General features: G+C 42.5%; 1 protein-coding gene across 1 annotated transcript; it reads right to left on the bottom strand.

Moving 5' to 3' along the window:
- Positions 1 to 941: 941 nt before the first annotated feature.
- On the bottom strand, positions 942 to 1,558 carry LOC122081578 (secreted RxLR effector protein 161-like). Its single transcript, XM_042648759.1, has 2 exons — positions 1,492 to 1,558; positions 942 to 1,258 (listed from the first exon to the last, which is right to left on the bottom strand). Exons 1-2 carry the CDS (start codon positions 1,556 to 1,558, stop codon positions 942 to 944), a joined length of 384 nt encoding a protein of 127 aa, XP_042504693.1.
- Positions 1,559 to 19,757: the final 18,199 nt, after the last annotated feature.

Genomic DNA, 19,757 nt, shown 5'->3' with positions numbered 1-19,757 from the left:
TTGGTTGAATTCCTCCGAGTAGTTAAGAAACCATTCACTTTCCAGAGTAGAACACAGATTAGGGTTTTGCAGATTTGAAGAAGAAAACCTGCTGCTGCAATAGAAGTCCTCCAAAAGAGCTACTGTGCTGGTCGAGTGGCTCTCTTGGGGCTCGAACAAAACCCCAAAAGGGCCGGCTGAGATGGTTTCTGGTTTGGGAGATCAAGTGATTGACTCTTGCCCAAGAAAACCCTGATTTTCTGGTATCGATTTCCTCTTCTTGGCTGATCTTCAAGCTGATGTGTTAGATGAGTTGGAAGTTGAGAAGAATAAGAATAGAGACCAAGGAGAAAGAGAGAAGAGAGGTAGAGAGGAGAGGGAGAGAAGATGAGAGGAGAAAGAGAGAGATGAGGGCAAAACGTGAATGAGCACTTAACTCATTTCACCTATATTAGATTCAAACAATATTTAGGGAATTACATATTCCTCCCTAAGGGAGGTGAAAGAGAAATACGAGAAATGTCAGAAATTACATATAAGGGCATCTTAACATAAGACAGTTCCTAATGTACCCCTAATACAAATATTCTAACACTCCCCCTTAAGCTGGAGAATAAATGTAATACATTCCCAGCTTGCATAAGAGGGTACTGAACTGTTGAGGAATGAGTCCTTTGGTGAAGATGTCTGCCAATTGATCACCTGTCCTCACAAAGGGTGTGCAAATATTACCGGAATCAATCTTATTCTTGATGAAATGCTGGTCTACTTCAATGTGCTTTGTTCTATCATGTTGCACTGGGTTGTGAGCTTATTGCTACTTTGTTGTCACAATAGAGTCTCATAGGTCCTTTAGTGTCATACCCCAACTCGAGAATCAACCGACGCAGCCAAGTGAGCTCACAAACAGCATGAGCCATTCCTCTGTACTCAGCCTCTGCACTGGATCTAACTACAATAGGCTATTTCTTGCTCCTCCATGGAACCAAATTACCACCCACAAATGTGCAATAGCCGGAAGTAGATTGTCTATCAGGGATGGATCCAGTCCAATCAACATCAGAATAACCTTCTATCCTCAAGTGATTGTTCTGGGCATATGAGAGTCCTTTTCCTGGAGAGGATTTCAAGTATCTGAGGATGCGGTACATAGCCTCCAAGTGCCCACTCTTAGGAGCAGGCATAAATTGGCTCACTACTACTACTGCCACTGCATAAGTGATATCAGGGCGAGTCAAAGACAGATATATCAGCTTTCCCACTAGCCTTTGATATTTGCCTGCATCAACAAGAGAAGAACCGCAGTCTTCTCCTAACTTGTGATGCTACTTAATTGGAGAACTTATCGGTTTGCACCCCAACATCCCTGTTCCTTTAATAGGTTTAACACAAATTTCCTTTGGCAAATATTGATTCCCCTCTTAGACCTTAACAATTCAATCCCCAAGAAGTACTTCAGGTGCTCTAGGTCTTTAATCTCAAATTGTTTGGCCAAGTAGGCTTTCAGCCTACCTATCTCCTCACTGTCATCTCCAGTCACCACAATATCATCGACATAGACGATTAACGCTGTGATCATACCATTACCTCTCCGGGTAAATAATGTGTGATCTGCTTGACTTTGGGAATACCCATTCTTCAAGATGGCCTGCCTGAACCTCTCAAACCAAGTTTTTGGTGATTGCTTGAGGCCATATAGAGTATTCTTTAGGAGACACACCTTCCATCAACTGCTGGAAATTTGGAGCCAAGAGGGGGATGCATATACACTTCCTCTTCTAGGTCACCATGGAAGAAGGCATTCTTCACATCTAATTGATATAAGGGCCAATTTCTGTTTGCTGCCACAGATAAAAGAACTCTTATAGAGTTATGTTTGGCCATAGGAGCAAAGGTCTCCTGATAATCAATTCCATACACCTGACTATACCTTTTGGCCACCAATCTTGCCTTGTACCTCTCACTAGCACCATCTGATCGGTACTTGATTGTATAGACCCACCTACATCCAACTAGAACTCTTCACTTAGGGAGATCAACCAGTTTCCAAGTGCCATTCTTCTCAAGAGTCATCATTTCTTCAGACATGACATGCTTCCACTTAGGGTCTGTCATAGCTCAATAACAGTTTTAGGAATGGAAGTAGAAGAAAGAGCAGCAGTAAAGGCAATACCTATAGGAGAGAGTGCATTATAGGAAACAAATTGGGCTATAGGGTTAGTACAAGCTCTCTTGCCATTTCGAACAGCAATAGGGAGGTCTAACTCAAGGAGAAGTGTTACCTGACTGAGGAGGATGGGACTCAGGATGTAGATCCAAAGAGGACTGTTGGCAAGTCTTTGTCCTTGTGTATACAATAACCGGCGCCTTCTCTATATAAGGCCCACCCGTTTCCATAGTGTCAACATTATCCACCTCTTTATGTTTCCCAATATCAAAAGAGAAAAAAGTAAGAGGCAAAAGAGTAAGAAATGGAATAGCATCAACAACATTTTCATTTTCATTCCCATTCTCCCCCTGAAGAGGATGCTGTTAAGGAGAAAAAAAAAGGCACAAACTCAAGAAAGGTGACATCTTTGGAAAGAGATCGCCTACGAGAGGATGGGTGATAACACGTGTAGCCTTTGGCAGTAGAAGAATACCCAAGGAAGAGGCATTTGAGAGCCTTGGGATCAAGTTTGGTGTGGGAGGATTTGTTAACATGCACATAACAAAGACAACCAAACACCCGAGGAGGAAGGGAAAAAGCAGAAGATTGAGGAGACAAGAGTGCAACGGGGTTTTGGTGATGCAGCATCGACAAGGGTCTACAAGAGAAGGACCAAGACCAAGGTCGACCCAAGTGGCTGATTGGGTTGACAAGATCTGGCCTTAGATAGCCCTCTATTTGGGCTAGTGATGGGGAATAATAGTTTCTAATATTAGTCAATATTTAGTTTCTATTTTCAGTTTTAAATTAGTTTCTAATTTCTGTCCTGAGTTAGTTTCTAATTTCATAGATTACAATTTCCCAATTTTAGTAACTACATGTTGGTAGTTTATTCAGTCAATAGTTAGAAGCTTAGAGTTTCTATTTTTGTAATCTTCCCCATCATTAATATAAATAAAGAGAAGGGCAGCAACATAGCCCACGATTTTGATTATTAAGAAAAACAACTCTTGTTGTTGCCGCTGGGTATCCGTAGCTGTTTCCTTGTGTTTGATCGAGGAAGGACTTGGTGTGCGATCCAAGTGACTCCTTGTGGCGTGAAGTCCAGGAGGTCTGCTTCTAGTGATTATTCTCCTTAAGTTCTTTGTTTATTCTCGAGGTTTATCAAGGCTACGAATCAGGTATGTGATTTCTGAACCTGCCCAGAAAATTCTGCAAAAACAGAGCATCCGCCCCTACTGGAATACCCAGATCTGATTGTCGGATTGGCTCAGTTTTTTGGTCGATTGTTCCCTATTATCCAAGCATGGTTCGACCCAATTTTGGGCTGATTCTGTCCACTCAATCTTGAGTTATTAGAAATCACCAATTCCTTGTCTTTTAGTGACCTGCTGTGTCCTAACTTGGGATCGATTACTGTGACTGATTTTATGTTGCTTCTTTAAGATGGTGGATCATTATTGCTATTGATTTGAACCTCTAAAGATCTCTGGAGTTTCTGGTTCTGTTTATTTAGTTTACTACTGTTCTGCCCTATTCGATATTGGTGATCTGAAATCTGTCGACTGCTGAAATTGCGACCGTTCTGTTATGATTTGTGGACTGTTGAAACCCTAGTCTGGTTGCTGGCTAGTCCTTTGTTTGGTGTTGATATTTGATTATAGAGTTCTAATTTCTGGGTTTGACATTTCTGATCTTTTTAAGGACTGTTATTACTGTTTACTGTTGAGTGGTTATTGGTTGTTCTCTGGTTTATAATTTCCTGCAGTTTTGGATTTGGTTTGGTTGTCAAATCCAGTGCTACATTATTTGGGACCCAAGAATTTTGGTAGGCATGCGATTGATGGGAAATGTAGCAATAAGGACAGCTTCTGACAAAAAGGTTTTAGGAACATGCATGCCAAATAGAAGGCTTCTACCAACTTCTATCAAAGTGGGCTGAATTGAATACAAGGTTGTTGGCTGCCGAGACTTCACCACAACAGCCTACCGGTGGTTCACAAACAACACCCGAAGTGGAAGCTCCACTGAATGTAGCTGCTCAGTTGGCTAACAGGAGGGCAAACCCTAATCTGAGACCATCACAGAGGGTTCCTGTAGTACAACCTACATTTGAAGAACATGTAAGGGATTATTTTGAGATTGAACGTCCCACATATTAGAGGTACTGATGGAGACATCAAGGTGTATAGACGCAAGAAGAAGAAGAAACAACCATCTTTGTGGCTGGAAGAATAGAAAGAAGAAGAAGAAAGAAGAAGAAAAAGGAGGAAGAAAAGGAGGCTCGATCCAGCCTTTCCAGGCTGGATCGAGTCCCTCTCTCTTCCCAGATTTCAGCAAATCTTGTGGGCCCCATTAGTTGGTAGTTTAGTAGTTTATTTTTAGAATATTCTTTTCCTTGTTAGTCTTTTAATTAATTAGAAAACTACTTTATTAGTTGTTAGTTTTTTGGAAGTCTTTATTTACTTTCCAATTGGTTCTTTTTTATTTTTAGTAACTAAGTTTTATATTTATGTAATGGCCTAGGCCACGATGGAATGAATGAATGAATGAGAACTTCAAAAGTTTGTCCAAATTGGAAAACTCCCCAACCCCCTACAAGTTCCCTCTCCCTTTCTAATTCTCTCTCTCTCTCTTTTCTCTCTCTCGGTTCCTCTCTTTCTCGGTTTTCTTCCCCTCTCCCTCTTTCTCTCGGCTGTCTAAATATTGCAGCCTCTCTGTTTTTCTGTTATTATTGTTGAAGACAGGTGCTCTTCCCTCAAGCAGCCAAGGATCGATTAAAGCACCATTGGTTCTCTGCACTACTGTTAAGGATACTGCTGCCTCTTCTTCAAGCAATCGAAGACTGGCTACTTCACTTTGTTTTCTATACTATTGTCAATAGATGTTGTTCTCCCTTCGAGCAAACAAGATTTGCAATAATTCCGGATGGTTTTCTTCTACAACATTCAATCTGGACAGCAATCCTTAATCTCAGTAGACTTTGATTTCTTCTTCTCTTCTCTGTTTGGACTGTGGATAGGTAAGTAATTAAACTAAACTCCCCACCTCCATTAATCCCCTGTTTTATGTTTGCAGCCCATTATCATTGAAACCAGCCCCTGCCCCTTCGTTTATGCCTATTTCACCTACTGTTTTAAGTCTTTTCTTCACTGTTATATTTCCAAAACCCTTGCTGATTTTCTATTTTAGTTGGTTGTTAGAGGACATTGATTGTTTGCATATCTTGTTTGGTGTCTAGATTGATTTGTGCTGAAACTAACATTCGCATGACGTTTGTTCCCTTCCCCATGTCTCCACTTGAAGCTTAAGTAAGTTTTTATGTGTTTTTCTGCTTAGATTGGTATTGCTCCTGGCTACATGTTGATTTGTCTTTATTTATTGTATGTTGAATCTTGTTTTGCTGAGCTTATCCAAATTCCAACCTAACCCCAAGATCTCCCTTAAGTTTGTCTTACCCTAATTGAGTCACTCTTGTAGGGACCTTAGTTGTCTAGGAAATCCCCTATATCATCTTGGTACCAGAGCCAGGTTATGTCTAGGTTTTGGGTAATTAGGTACTGTTGTCCCTTATTTACATGTCTTACCTTTTGAGGTCTAGTGTCCGTCGCAATCTGTTCGTAGTCGAGTCTGAGCTAAGAGAGCGTTACCATAGATTAGAGGACACCCTTTTCTTCTTTAAGTTGGCGGGACCAAATAGCATTGTACGCTATTCCCTCCAAAAGCACATACTTGAGAGGGAGATTTCTGACCTCAAAAGTGAAAGAGCTAACTACCTGTCTCAATTGGAGATTCTGAGTAGACCTTGAGTCTTTGGTGGTAACCGTACCTTGGCTGCCCATCTCCTTATGTCCACTCGTAGTGGTAGAGCATACCAGGACATGTCTGACCCCCCTAGCACCTCCACCTAATCTGACCAATTGGCTGAATTCATGAAAGCGGTCCAAGCTATACAAGAAACACAAGCTGCCCATCTCCAAGCCCTTATCGATAAGTTGGTTGCCCTTGAGACAAGTGCCCAAAACCCTGATGGACGGCAAGGCCGTAACACAACTAGCACTGAACCTAGGGACAGAGGCCTTAACCTTGAGGAAGTAAACGAGAATGACCAGACTGATGGTTATGACTAGATAGGGGATAACCTCCAAGGCCTAGGGCGTGGTAGGGATCGGGGCAGGGGTCGAGGCCCACCGCTAAGACACCAAACCCAATATGGAGATGATGAGGGATATGAGTATCATGATAGGGGCTTTAATGTCAGACGGATGATTAAGGTAGATGCCCCTACCTACGATGGTCAGATTGATGCTAGGATCCTTCTGGATTGGATTAAGCAGATGGATAGGTACTTTGATTTCTACGATATGCCAGAGGAAGTCCGCTACCGATTTGCTAAGTTCAAGCTTATTGGAGCTGCCCAGGACTTTTGTACAGACCTAGAGTACCAGGAGGACCACCTAGGACTTGAGCCAATCACCACCTGGGTAGAAATGCAAGAGCGGCTCAAGAGGGAATTTTTGCCTATCACTTATAGACTCCAGTTGTTGAATGAAATGAATACCCTGAAGCAAGAAAAGTGACTGTGACCAAATACATGAGCAAGTTCAATGAATTGAAAATTAGAAGCCGTATTTGGGAGGATGTTGAGCAGACACTATCTAGATTCCTTACAGGACTCAACTCCGAAATTCAGTCTCGTATGGCACCCCACCTGGTGCGAGACGTTCCACAGGCCTTCAGGATAGCCTTTGAGGTGGAATCCTCCATGAGAATTTATTCTCAGAGGAAGAGCTTCCAAGCTGGGGAGTCCCAATTTATAAAACCACCCCAAGGCTCAACTAGACTCCCAAAACCCACTGCTGCACCACAACATCAATTTGACAACAAGGGTAAAGGAATTTTGGGAGAAGCATTCAAGAGTAGTGGGCAACAACAGTGCTTCAAGTGTCGCGGGTTTGGTCACTTCTCCAGAGAGTGTCCCAATAGGAATCTTTATATGGGAGAGCAGACCCCTGAAGAAGGTGACTATGAGGGTTTTAGGACGATGAGTATGGGGACCATAGACCAGATGAGACCATATCTGATGAGGACACCGAGGAGGCCGGTGTCCTCAAGCTCGACATTGTGCGTTGCATGATCTCACAACCTAGGAGTAGCGATGATTGGCGACGAACTAATATTTTCATCACTTACACATGTCATCAGGGTAAGAATCGCAGCGTCGCCATAGACAGCGGGAGTTGCATGAATGTGGTCGCCAAGAGCACAGTTGCTCGAATGGGCCTCAAACCTGAACCCCACCCCAAGCCTTGCAAGGTTGCCTGGGTTGATTAGTCCACCATTCCTGTTAATCTAAGGTGTTTAGTTCCCCTATACTTTGCAGGATATGAGGATCGAGTGTGGTGTGATGTCCTAGAGATGGATGTTGCCCACATCATCCTAGGTAGACCTTGGTTATATGATCGGAATGTCACCAATTACGGGAAGTCTAACACCTATGTCTTTGAATTCAAAAGGAGGAAGATCAGACTAACCCCCAGTGCCCCTGGGGAAGTTAGGGTTCCAGAACACAAGGGAAATATATCCAAACACACCCCCACCAAAACACTCGACATTTTAAATCAACAACAATTTAAAGGAGAGTGTCAAGAGTCAGGGGTGATTTATTCTCTAGTTGCCATACAGAGTAATACCGATAGGTCATGCTTATTCACTGAGGCTCCTAAAGAAGTGCGACCCTTGTTGAGGAAATTCGAGAGGTTATTCCCTGAGGAACTACCTGATGAGTTACCGCCAATGCGTGACATCCAGCATGCTATTGACTTAGTTCCAAGATCCTCTCTTCTGAACTTATCCCATTATCGAATGAATCCCAAAGAACACGCTGAACTCAAACGGCAAGTAGATGAACTGTTGCAGAAGGGATTCATTAGGGAGAGCCTTAGCCCGTGTGCTGTACCTGCCTTACTCACGCCAAAGAAAGATGGCACCTGGCGTATGTGTGTTGATAGTAGGGCCATCAATAAGATCATCATCAAGTATAGGTTCCTTATCCCTAGGCTTGATGACATGTTGGATATGATGGCCAACTCTTCGATCTTTTCAAATATTGATCTCAAGAGTGGGTACCACCAGATTAGGGTTAGGCCTGGAGATGAGTAGAACACAGTATTCAAGACGAAGGATGGCCTCTTTGAGTGGTTAGTCATGCCTTTTGGCTTGTCAAATGCACCTAGCACCTTCATGAGGATAATGAATCAAGTGCTTTAACCATTCATTGGCAAGTTCCTAGTGGTTTACTTTGATGACATCCTCATCTATAGTAAGACCCCATCTTCCCACTTGGTTCACTTACAGAAGGTTTTTCATGTGCTCTTACAAGAGAAACTCTATGTCAACCTCAAGAAGTGCACCTTCATGAGTGATCAAGTCATCTTCCTAGGATTTGTTGTCAACTTAGGGAGTATCTGCTGACCCTGAGAAAGTGAGCGATTGTAGAGTGGCCTGAGCCAACTAATATCCATGAGGTATGAAGCTTTCATTGCTTAGCCACTTTCTACAGGAGGTTCATTTACCGGTTTAGTTCCATTATGTCTGCTATCACTGATTGCATGAAAAAGGAGTTTCAATGGACTAAGAGTGCTACGAAGGCCTTTAATGAGATTAAAAAGCTTATGACTGAAGCTTCAGTCTTGCGCCTCCCAAATTTCTCTAAAGTCTTCGAACTGAATTGCGATGCATCTGGTATTGGGATAGGTGGTGTCCTAGGACAAGAGGGCCACCCTGTTGCCTATTTTAGTGAGAAGCTTAATGAAACTAGGCAACGTTATTCCACATACGACAAGGAATTCTATGCGGTTGTCCAATCATTGCGCTATTGGCGACATTACCTTTTACCGTAAGAATTCGTGCTATTCTTTGACCACCAGGCTCTGAGATACCTGAGTGCCCAAAAGAAACTTAACCAGAGGCATGCCAAGTGGGTTGAGTTTCGCCAATAGTACACTTTTGTACTCAAACACAGACCTGGTGTCGAAAATACTGCTGCAGATGCACTGAGCCGGGTGAACATGTTCTTCAGTCGCATCAATGCTAGGAGTTGGGCTAGTGTGCTACTCCAGGCAATGAGTGTAGAGGTTGTAGGGTTCGAGCGAGTTAAGGACCAATACCCCACCTGTCCTGATTTTAGTGAGCCGTTCACTTCCTTGAGTGAAGGCAACCCGGTCAACCGCACGGACTACCTACTTAGGGAGGGATTCCTTTTTAAAAGAAGCAAGTTGTGCATTCCCAGGACTTCAGTCCGAGATTTCCTGATCTGGGAATTGCATGCTGGGGGAGTCGCTGGCCATTTCGGTCTAGATAAGACCATCACCCTCGTTGAGGACCGATTCTTTTGGCCAGGGCTGAAGAGGCATGTTGCTAGAGTTGTGAGTCAGTGTAGGACATGCCAGACCGCCAAACAACAAAAGCAAAACACGGGTTTGTACATTCCCCTACCCATTCCCCATTTCCCATTTCCCATTCCCCATTCCCCTTGGCAGGACCTTAGCATGGACTTCGTGCTTGGTCTACCAAGAATTTCGAGAGGCCATGATTCTGTTTATGTGGTTGTGGACCGCTTCTCGAACATGACCCATTTCATCCCATGCTCTAAGACCTCTGATGCATCCATAGTAGCCAGACTTTTCTTTGATGAAGTTGTCAAGTACCATGGGTTGCCCCTCACCATAGTGTCCGATAGGGATGTTAAGTTCACAGTCATTTTTGGAGGACCCTATGGCGGATGATGGGCACGAAGCTCCATTTCTCCTCTTCTTTCCACCCTCAGACCGATGGCCAGACCGAGGTTGTCAATAGGAGCTTAGGGAATTTATTGCGTTGCCTCATAGGAGAACACCTTACCAGTTGAGATCGAGTCCTTAGCCAGGCTGAGTTTGCATATAATAGTTCTAAGAATCGTACCACTGGTCTATCCCCCTTTGAGATCTATTTAGGATACTAGCCCTAGGCACCCATAGACCTTATCCCAGTCGTGTCTAGTTCCAGGACCCCCCAGTCAGCCGAATCTTTTGCTCAGTATATACATGATTTGCATGCAGGTATAAGAAGACAGATAGCACTGAGCAATGAGCAATACAAATCGAAGGCAGATGTGCACAGAAGCTACAAGAGTTTCAAGAGGGTGATATGGTGAGGGTAAGAATCAAGCCGCAACGCTTTGTTAGGGGAAAAGCGAGCAAGCTACATGCTCGTAGCACAGGTCCGTTCAAGGTACTCAAGAGGATAGGTGCCAATGCGTATGTTCTTGATCTGCCAGCTAGCATGGAGATCAGTATTATTTTCAATGTTGAAAACCTAGTCCCATACCATGGTATCTCTACCTTTACCCCTTTCTATCCTGATGACCTTGAGGACTTCCCTTTCACCATTAATGAGACTACTGAGCCAAACCAACCACTTCCCCCCACCTCATTTATCATCTGTGCCTAAGGTCACGAGAAGAACTGAAGAAGTTGAGGAAATCCTTGATGAGAGGATTGTGTCCACACACACTGGAGGTTCTAGAGAGTTCTTGGTCAAGTGGCGGGGGCCTCCGAAAATTGACAACACCTGAATCACATTGCAAGAAATCCAACAACTCAACCTAGAGCTGCTTGAATATTACATAAGCTTTAATTCACCAAAGGTGAATTCTTCCAAGCCGGAGAGAGTTGATGGAGACATCACGGTGTACAGACGCAAGAAGAAGGAGAAACAATCTTTGTGGCTAGAAGAATAGAAAGAAGAAGAAGAAAGAAGAAGAAGAAAGAAGAAGAAGAAAAAGGAGGAACAAAAGGAGGCTCGATCCAGCCTTTCTAGTGCTGGATCGAGTCCCTCTCTTTCCAAATTTCAGCAAATCTTGTGGGCCCCATTAGTTGTTAGTTTAGTATATTTTTAGAATATTCTTTTCCTTGTTAGTCTTAATTAATTAAGAAACTACTTTATTAGTTAGTTTTTTTGGAAGCCTTTATTTACTTTCCAATTGGTTCTTTTTTATTTTTAGTAACTAAGTTTTATATTTATGTAATGGCCTAGGCCACGATGGAATGAATGAATGAATGAGAACTTCAAAAGTTTGTCCAAATTGGAAAACTCCCCAACCCCCTACAATTTCCCTCTCCCTTTCTAATTCTCTCTCTCTCTCTCTTTTCTCTCTCTCGGTTCCTCTCTTTCTCGGTTTTCTTCCCCTCTCCCTCTTTCTCTCGACTGTCTTAATATTGCAGCGCCTCTGTTTTTCTGGTATTATTGTTGAAGACAGGTGCTTTTCCCTCAAGCAGCCAAGGATCGATTAAAGCACCATTGTTTCTCTGCACTACTGTTAAGGATGCCACTGCCTCTTCTTCAAGCAATCGAAGACTGGCTACTGCACTTTGTTTTCTGTACTATTGTCAATAGATGTTCTACCTTCGAGCAAACAAGAGCTGTAATAATTCCGGATGGTTTTCTTCTACAGCATTCAATGTGGACAGCAATCCTTAATCTCGGTAGACTTTGATTTCTTCTTCTCTTCTCTGTTTGGACAGTGGACAGGTAAGTAATTAAACTAAACTCCCCACCTCCATTAATCCCCTGTTATATGTTTGTAGCCCATTATCATTGAACCAGCCCCTGCCCCTTCGTTTATGCCTATTTCACCTACTGTTTTAAGTCTTTTCTTCACTGTTATATTTCCAAAACCCTTGCTGATTTTCTATTTTAGTTGGCTGCTAGAGGACATTGATTGTTTGCATATCTTGTTTGGTGTCTAGATTGATTTGTGCTGAACCTAACATTCGCATGACGTTTGTTCCCTTCCCCATGTCTCCACTTGAAGCTTAAGTAAATTTTTATATGTTTTTCCACTTAGATTGATATTGCTCCGGGCTACATGTTGATTTGTCTTTATTTATTGTATGTTGAATTTTGTTTTGCTGAGCATATCTAAATCCCAACCTAACCCCAAGATCCCCCTTAAGTTTGTCTTACCTTAATTGAGTCACTCTTGTAGGGACCTTAGTTGTATAGGAAATCCCCTACATCAGGTACTTTGATCTGAAGGAGTTTGATGGTAGACATGTCCCTCAATTGTTCTATGATTGGGTAGTTGCTTTGGATGATTATTTTGATTATTATGACTTGCCTTAGGAACGGAAGATGAAACTAGCTCGTGCAAAGCTAGTTGAGGTTGCTCGTGATTGGTGGAGAACCTATGAGTTAGAGTTGGAAGACCGTGGTTGAGAATCTACTAGTTGGGAGGAGATGAAACTTGAGCTATCTGATTAATACTTGGCACTCAACTTCAGAGCTTGCATACAATACCAGCTGAATTCTCTTCATCAAGGTACTAAGTTGCAGAGTATATGAACATGTTTGATGCACTTTATTCTCGTACAGGCATAAGGGAGAATGAAAGACAACTGTTATCTCGGTTTCGATTGGGATTGCGAGCAGAAATCAACAGGGAAATTGGTGTTGTTGATGTTTACTCAGTAAGGGATTGCTTTGACAAGGCCCTACAAGCATAGGAGCTTATAGCACAGCCAATTAGAAGGTTTGGTTATCAAGCTGGGGAGGTCAAGAAAAATTTTCCAGCAACTAAACCTAGTAGCTCAACACCCCCAAAGTCCACGTTTCCTCCATGGGCTGATCACAAAGGAAAGGCACCTATGACAGGTAGTAATAAGGTACGGTGCTTCCATTGCCAAGAGGTAGAACACTTTGCTAAGTCTTGCCCACATAAGCAGAGGGTTAATGCAGTGGCTGAGGTTGAAGACTCCAATGAGGAAGATGAGTCAGCTCTTTACCCCTACCCTTTGGATGATGATGATGATGATGATGATGATGGGGATATGACTATGACATGGAAGACACTAATGAGGATGGCATTTATGGAATAACCATTGTTACTCGAATATTGGTGGCTGAAACCAAAGGAGAGGATTGGCGAAGTAATTGCATATTCTACAGCCGTATGAAGTCAGGTGAGCATACTTGTCAGATTATAATTGATAGTGGCAATTGTGTCAATGTTGTCTCTGAAGCCTTTGTGAAGAAAGCAACCTTGAAATCTGATCCACATCCTCAACTCTATAAGGTATTCTTGCTGAATGGTAATACCTTGGAGGTGAACAAGAGGTGCTCAGTTCCTTTGAAACTTTACAGGTATGAAGAGAAAGTTTGGTGTGATGTGATCCCAATGAAACAAATGTATTGCTTGGTCGTCCCTAGATGTATGACAACGATGCCATGGTTGGAGGGAAGAAGAATCTGTGTACTTTCATGTGGAAGGGTGTTCCTACAACTTTCTATCTGGTAAATGTGCCGGCTGAAATACTGCGCAAGAGATCCCTAAGGTCAAATCAGGACATTGACATAGAGAAGAAGGTAATAGCTATGCCCACAAATGAGTTGCTAGCTGTTCCCCGCAAGCAGTTCTTACGCACAAGTCATGAGACTGGAATGGTTATGACCCTTGTTACTAGGGAAGTCACTCGCCAATTTGAGGTAACACATAGTGCACCTATCAGAGAGCTCCTATCTGATTTTTTTGACTTAGTCCCTGATGATCTCCCAGATGAGCTACCTCCCATGCGAGACATACAACATGCTATTGATCTGGTACCAGGTTCAGTTTTACCCAACCTTCCTGCTTACAGACTTAGCCCCACTGAGCATGCCGAGCTGAAACGGCAAGTGGATGGGTTATTACAAAAGGGTTTCATTGAGGAGAGCTTGAGTCCTTGTACAGTACTAGCTATACTCACGCCGAAGAAAGATGGTTCTTGGCGTATGTGTGTGGACAGCCGTGCTATCAACATGATAACGGTTAAGTATAGGTTCCCTATACCATGACTAGATGATATGTTGGATATGCTGTCTGGGGCAAAGGTCTTTTCCAAATTGGATCTGAGGAGTGGCTGCTATCATCAGATTCACATCTGCTCTGGAGATGAGTGGAAGAACGCCTTTAAGACCAAGGATGGCTTATATGAGTGGAAAGTCATGCCTTTCGGTCTGATGAATGCACCTAACACCTTCATGAGAGTTATGACATAGGTACTTCGTCCCTTCATTGGTCGCTTTCTGGTTTACTTTGATGATATCTTGATATACAGTAAGAACCAAAAAGAGCATATAGATCACTTGAGGCAAGTCTTGAGAGTACTCCATGCAGAGAAGTTATACATTAATCTCAAGAAGTGTTCCTTCATGCTGCCCAAGGTTGTATTCTTTGGATTTATAGTGTCATCAAAAGGGGTTGAAGCTGATCCGGAGAAGATCAAGAGCATCACTGATTGGCCTATACCTAAGACACTAATAGAAGTATGTAGCTTCCATGGGTTGGCTTCCTTCTACAAGAGATATATTCCGAATTTCAGTGCAGTTATGGCACCCATCACTGAATGTATGAAGGCAAGTAAAGGGAAGTTTGAATGGACAGTTGCAACAACCAAAGCCTTCGCTCTTGTGAAGAGGAAGATGACAGAGGCACCCATTCTACGCCTACCAGATTTTGACAAAGCATTGGAGGTAGCTACTGATGCTTCACATGTTGGGCTAGGAGTGTTAATGCAAGGACACCCCATCGCTTTCTATAGCGAGAAACTGAATGAGGCTAAGAAGCGCTATTGGACTTATGATCTGGAGTTGTATGCAGTCATCTAAGTCCTACGCCATTGGAGACACTACCTCATTGGTAAAGAGTTCATTTTATACATTGACCATGAGGCTTTGAAGCGCCTTCATTCACAGAAGTCGATTAGCCACAGGCATGCCAAATGGGTAGCTTACTTGCGGGAGTTTATATTTGCTATAAAGTACAAGGCGAGAAATGAGAACACAGTGGCTGATGCACTTAGCCAGAAAATGCTCACACTTAACACATTTTCAGCACATGTTATTAGCATTGATCAGATATGGGGTGAGTATGCATCTGATCCTGATTTCAGCACTGTTTTTACGGAGTTACAACAGGGTGGACAACACCTAAAGTACTCTATTCATGATGGGTACTTGTTATTTGGCACACGGCTTTGTATACCAAACTCTTCCCTACGTCATCACATCATACGGGAGTTACATGGAGGAGGATTAGGAGGACATTTTGGGAAGGATAAGACTCTTGCACAGGTGACTGATTGATATTATTGGCCATGCATAGCAAAAGATGTCGATCATGTGATCAAGAGATGCCGTGTATGTCAGTTTGCAAGAGGGGAAAAACAGAACACAGGCTTATACTCTCCACTACCTGTTTCTCATGCACCGTGGCTTGATGTTAGCGTGGATTGTTCTTGGACTACCTCCTACTAGGGAACGATATGATTCCATTATGGTGGTTGTGGATCGTTTCTCTAAGGTGGCTCATTTCATACTTTGTCGCAAGACTTTTGATGCTTATCAGGTTGGAAAGCTCTTCTTCAAGGAGGTAGTGCGACTACATGGGCTGCCAACTAGTATTGTGTCTAATCGTGATGTTAAGTTCATGAGTTATTTTTGGAAGACATTGTGGTTGAAGACAAATACAAAGTTGAACTTTTCAATTGCATTTCATCCACAGACGGACGGATAGACAGAGGTGGTGAACTGTAGCTTGGGAAACTTTTTGAGGTGTTTGGTTCGAGATTATGAGAAGACATGGCCTTCTATTCTTAACATTACAGAATTTGCCTACAATAGCTCAGTGAATAGGACACCAGGTCGTACTCCTTTTTGAGATCTTGCTTGGAGTTTAGCCTAAGCGGCCTATTGATCTTATGTCACTTCCACCCCAAGCTCGAGTTAGTATTGAGGCTGATGAGTTCTTGCGTCATATCACTGAGGTGCATGCCAACGTCTGACGACGTATTGCCTTGAACAATGAGATGTATAAGGCTTCTGCTGATCGTCATCGGCGTTATGTGGAGTTCAAACCTGGGGACATGGTGATGATTCCAGTAAATCCTGAACGGTTTCAGATGGGTGCCAATACCAAGTTACATCCACGGAAGATGGGTCCCTACAAGGTGCTGAAGCGTATAGGACCTAATGCTTGTGTTTGAATTGCCTGATGAGATGACCATTAGCAATGTGCTTAATGTGACTGATCTTCACCTTTGTGTTGGGAACCATTCGGATGATGGAGACACGGAACAGATGATAAGGTTGCCCCAACTAAAGCCACCTACTTCTGAAGTTATTGAAGATGTCTTGGATGATAATTACAAGACTTGCCATGGCACCGGTTATCACACTTTTCTTGTCAAGTAGAAGAGCCGTCCCCTTAGTGATTGTACTTGGATTCATGCTGATGATTTCAAGAGGCTTGATCTTGACTTGTATGAGCGTTATATGTCCCTTATCCATTATTCGGAGTCGAATGTTTTCAAGCTGGGGGAGAGTTGATGCAGCACCGACAAGGGTCTACAAGAGAAGGACAAAGACCAAGGTCAACCCAAGTGGCTGACTGGGTTGTCGACCAGATCCGGCCTTAGATAGCCCACGATTTGGGCTAGTGATGGGGAATAATAGTTTCTAATATTAGTCATATTTAGTTTCTATTTTCAGCTTTAAATTAGTTTCTAATTTCTGTTCTGAGTTAGTTTCTAATTTCATAGATTACAAATTTCCAATTTTAGTAACTACATGTTGGTAGTTTATTCAGTCAATAGTTAGAAGCTTAGAGTTTCTATTTTTGTAATCTTCCCCATCATTAATATAAATAAAGAGAAAGGCAGCAACATAGCCCACGATTTTGATTATTAAGAAAACAACTCTCGTTGTTGCCGCTGGGTATCCATAGCTGTTTCCTTGTGTTTGATCGAGGAAGGACTTGATGTGCGATCCAAGTGACTCCTTGCGGTGTGAAGTCTAGGTCTGCTTCTAGTGATTATTCTCTTTAAGTTCTTTGCTTATTCTCGAGGTTTATCAAGGCTACGAATCAGGTATGTGATTTCTGAACCCGCCCAGCAAATTCTGCAAAAACAGAGCATCCGCCCCTACTGGAATAACCAGATCTGATTGTCGGATTGGCCCAGTTTTTTGATCGATTGTTCCCTATTATCCAAGCATGGTTCGACCCAATTTTGGGCTGATTCTGTCCACTCAATCTTGAGTTATTAGAAATCACCAATTCCTTGTCTTTTAGTGACCTGCTGTGTCCTAACTTGAGATCGATTACTGTGACTGATTTTATGTTGCTTCCTTAAGATGGTGGATCATTATTGCTATTGATTTGAACCTCTAAAGACCTCTGGAGTTTCTGGTTCTGTTTATTTAGTTTACTACTGTTCTGCCCTATTCGATATTGGTGATCTGAAATCTGTCGACTGCTGAAATTGCAACTGTTCTGTTATGATTTGTGGACTGTTGAAACAATAGTCTGGTTGCTGGTCCTTTGTTTGGTGTTGATATTTGATTCTAGAGTTCCAATTTCTGGGTTTGAAAATTCTGATTTTTTAAGGACTGTTGACGAGTTAGTAGTGGACTGTTATTACTTTTTACTGTTGGGTGGTTATTGGTTGTTCTCTGGTTTATAATTTCTTGCAGTTTTGGGTCTGGTTTGGTTGTCAACTCCAGTCCTACATTATTTGGGACCCAAGAATTTTGGTAGGCATGCGATTGATGAGAAATGTAGCAATAAGTACAGCTTCTGACAAAAAAGTTTTAGGAACATGCATACCAAATAGAAGGCTTCTACCAACTTCTAACAAATGATGATTTTTCCCCTCAGCCACCCCATTCTGTTGGGGGGTGTCAACCCACGCAAGCTGATGGACAATACCATTATCAGTGAAAAAAATCTTGTAGACTTACCATACATGTATCCCTCCTCTTTATCAGGCCGGACAATTTTGATCCTGGTTTCAAACTGGGATGTGGACCATTTCATAAAAATTTTTGATGTCATCATAAACCTCACTTTTTTGTTTCATAAGAACGGTCCAAGTGCAACGAGAGAAATCATCAACAAATGAAACAAAGTAACGATGGCTAAATAAAGAAGTAGTAGGACAAGGTCCCCAGACATCAGTATGCTCAATGTGAAAGGGAACAACATATTTACTACCATGATAGGGATATGATAGGGATAAGAAGAGCGACAATTTTTAACAAAAAGTACATGGTTCACAATGAAATACATGAGAAGAAGGAAAAGATGTAAATAAATGATGTAATTGTTTCCTCATAACAACAAAAGAGGGATGTCCCAAACGTTGATGCCAAAGCATCATAGAATCCATAGAACTACTATCACTACGTCCACATGCATAGGACTATGGTGTAGTCAAAATATATAATTGTGGCTCAAGGTGATAGAGCCCGCTCTTGTCACGTCCACTGCCAATAATCTTCTTCGTCACCAAATCCTGAAAAAGATAGTGGGAAGGGAAAAAAATGATACAACAATTCAAAGATTTAGTCAAAGTACTCACAGACAAAAGGTTCAAAGTAAGGTTAGGGACATGGAGAACTGATTCAAGTGAAATAGAAGAAGTAATAGGAATACTGCCTTTACCGGAAACAGAGGAAAGGGTACCATCAGCCATCCGAACCTTATCCTTACCCGAACAAATGGAGTAAGAATCATAGTTGTGAGACGTACCAGTCATATGGTCAGTGGCCCCAGAGTCAATAACCCATGACGGAGCTGTGGAGGATGCAGATGAAGTGACATGCATAGCGGAAGCTGAGGCATCCTGTGAGGTAGATGGACTATCAAGCTAAGACATAAACTGGCGAAATATTATAATATCATCACTAGAAAAGGAGCTGCTATCAGCATGAGAGGGTCCTCGAGGATCAGTCTCTGTCATAGTAGCATGGGCTTTATCCCCACCTCAGCGATCACCACGTGTACTAGTAGATCCACCACGGGTACTAGGACGGCCATGAAGCACCCAACACCTGTCTTGAGTATGTTCAGGTTTCCCACAATGATCACACTGTCGGGGTCTATCCCGGTCATCTCCATGGGTTGATCTTTGTCCTCGGCTGCCTCCACACCATTCTCTATGAGCAGTGGAGGAAAGAGAAGATCTCTCAAGTGGAGGAGTAGACTCCATAGTAATTTTTCTGGTCTCCTCACTCAATAAGTAGCTACACACCTGATCAAGAAATGGAAGGGGTGATTGTCCCAAAATCTGTATCCAGATTTGCTCATAATCCGAGTTCAAGCCCCCTAGTAAGATCAGAACTCTCTCCTTTTTCACGAACCAGTAGACCTTGGCTTCATTATCAGGATTAGACAACTGGAGATCCCAATAATGATCGTACTCTTCCCAGAGTTCTATAACAATGTTGTAATAGTTAGAGATAGTCCTGTTTCTCTGCTTCATAGAGAGAGCCTTCTGAAGGAGTTGATAGACCTTAACAGAGTCACCCACCCTGTCATAGGTCTTAGATACACTGTCCTAGATATCCTTAGCAATTTCCTTCCGAATAGATCTTTTGCCGATATCTGGTTTCATGTAAAAAAGGAGCCAAGTCATAACACTGGAATTTGCAGTTTCCCATTTATGATATTCTGGACTACTGACAGCGGGAGCCTTGATAGTCCCATTAATATATCCAATTTTCCCTCGACTCCTCAAGGATAACTTCACAGTGTGACCAGTCCTAGTAATTGGTA

The sequence above is a fragment of the Macadamia integrifolia genome, chromosome 6 (genome assembly GCF_013358625.1).
Source record: "Macadamia integrifolia cultivar HAES 741 chromosome 6, SCU_Mint_v3, whole genome shotgun sequence".
Taxonomy (NCBI): Eukaryota; Viridiplantae; Streptophyta; class Magnoliopsida; order Proteales; family Proteaceae; genus Macadamia; species Macadamia integrifolia.
This window is presented reverse-complemented; position numbering and strand designations above follow the sequence as displayed.

Bases quoted from the DNA above. Each gene is read 5' to 3' on its own strand.
- LOC122081578 (XM_042648759.1), bottom strand. From the start codon at position 1,558: ATGATCACAGCGTTAATCGTCTATGTCGATGATATTGTGGTGACTGGA. The intron at 1,259-1,491 runs GTAGGCTGAAAG...TTGTTGATGCAG, and splicing joins AGATGACAGTGAGGAGATAG to GCAAATATCAAAGGCTAGTG.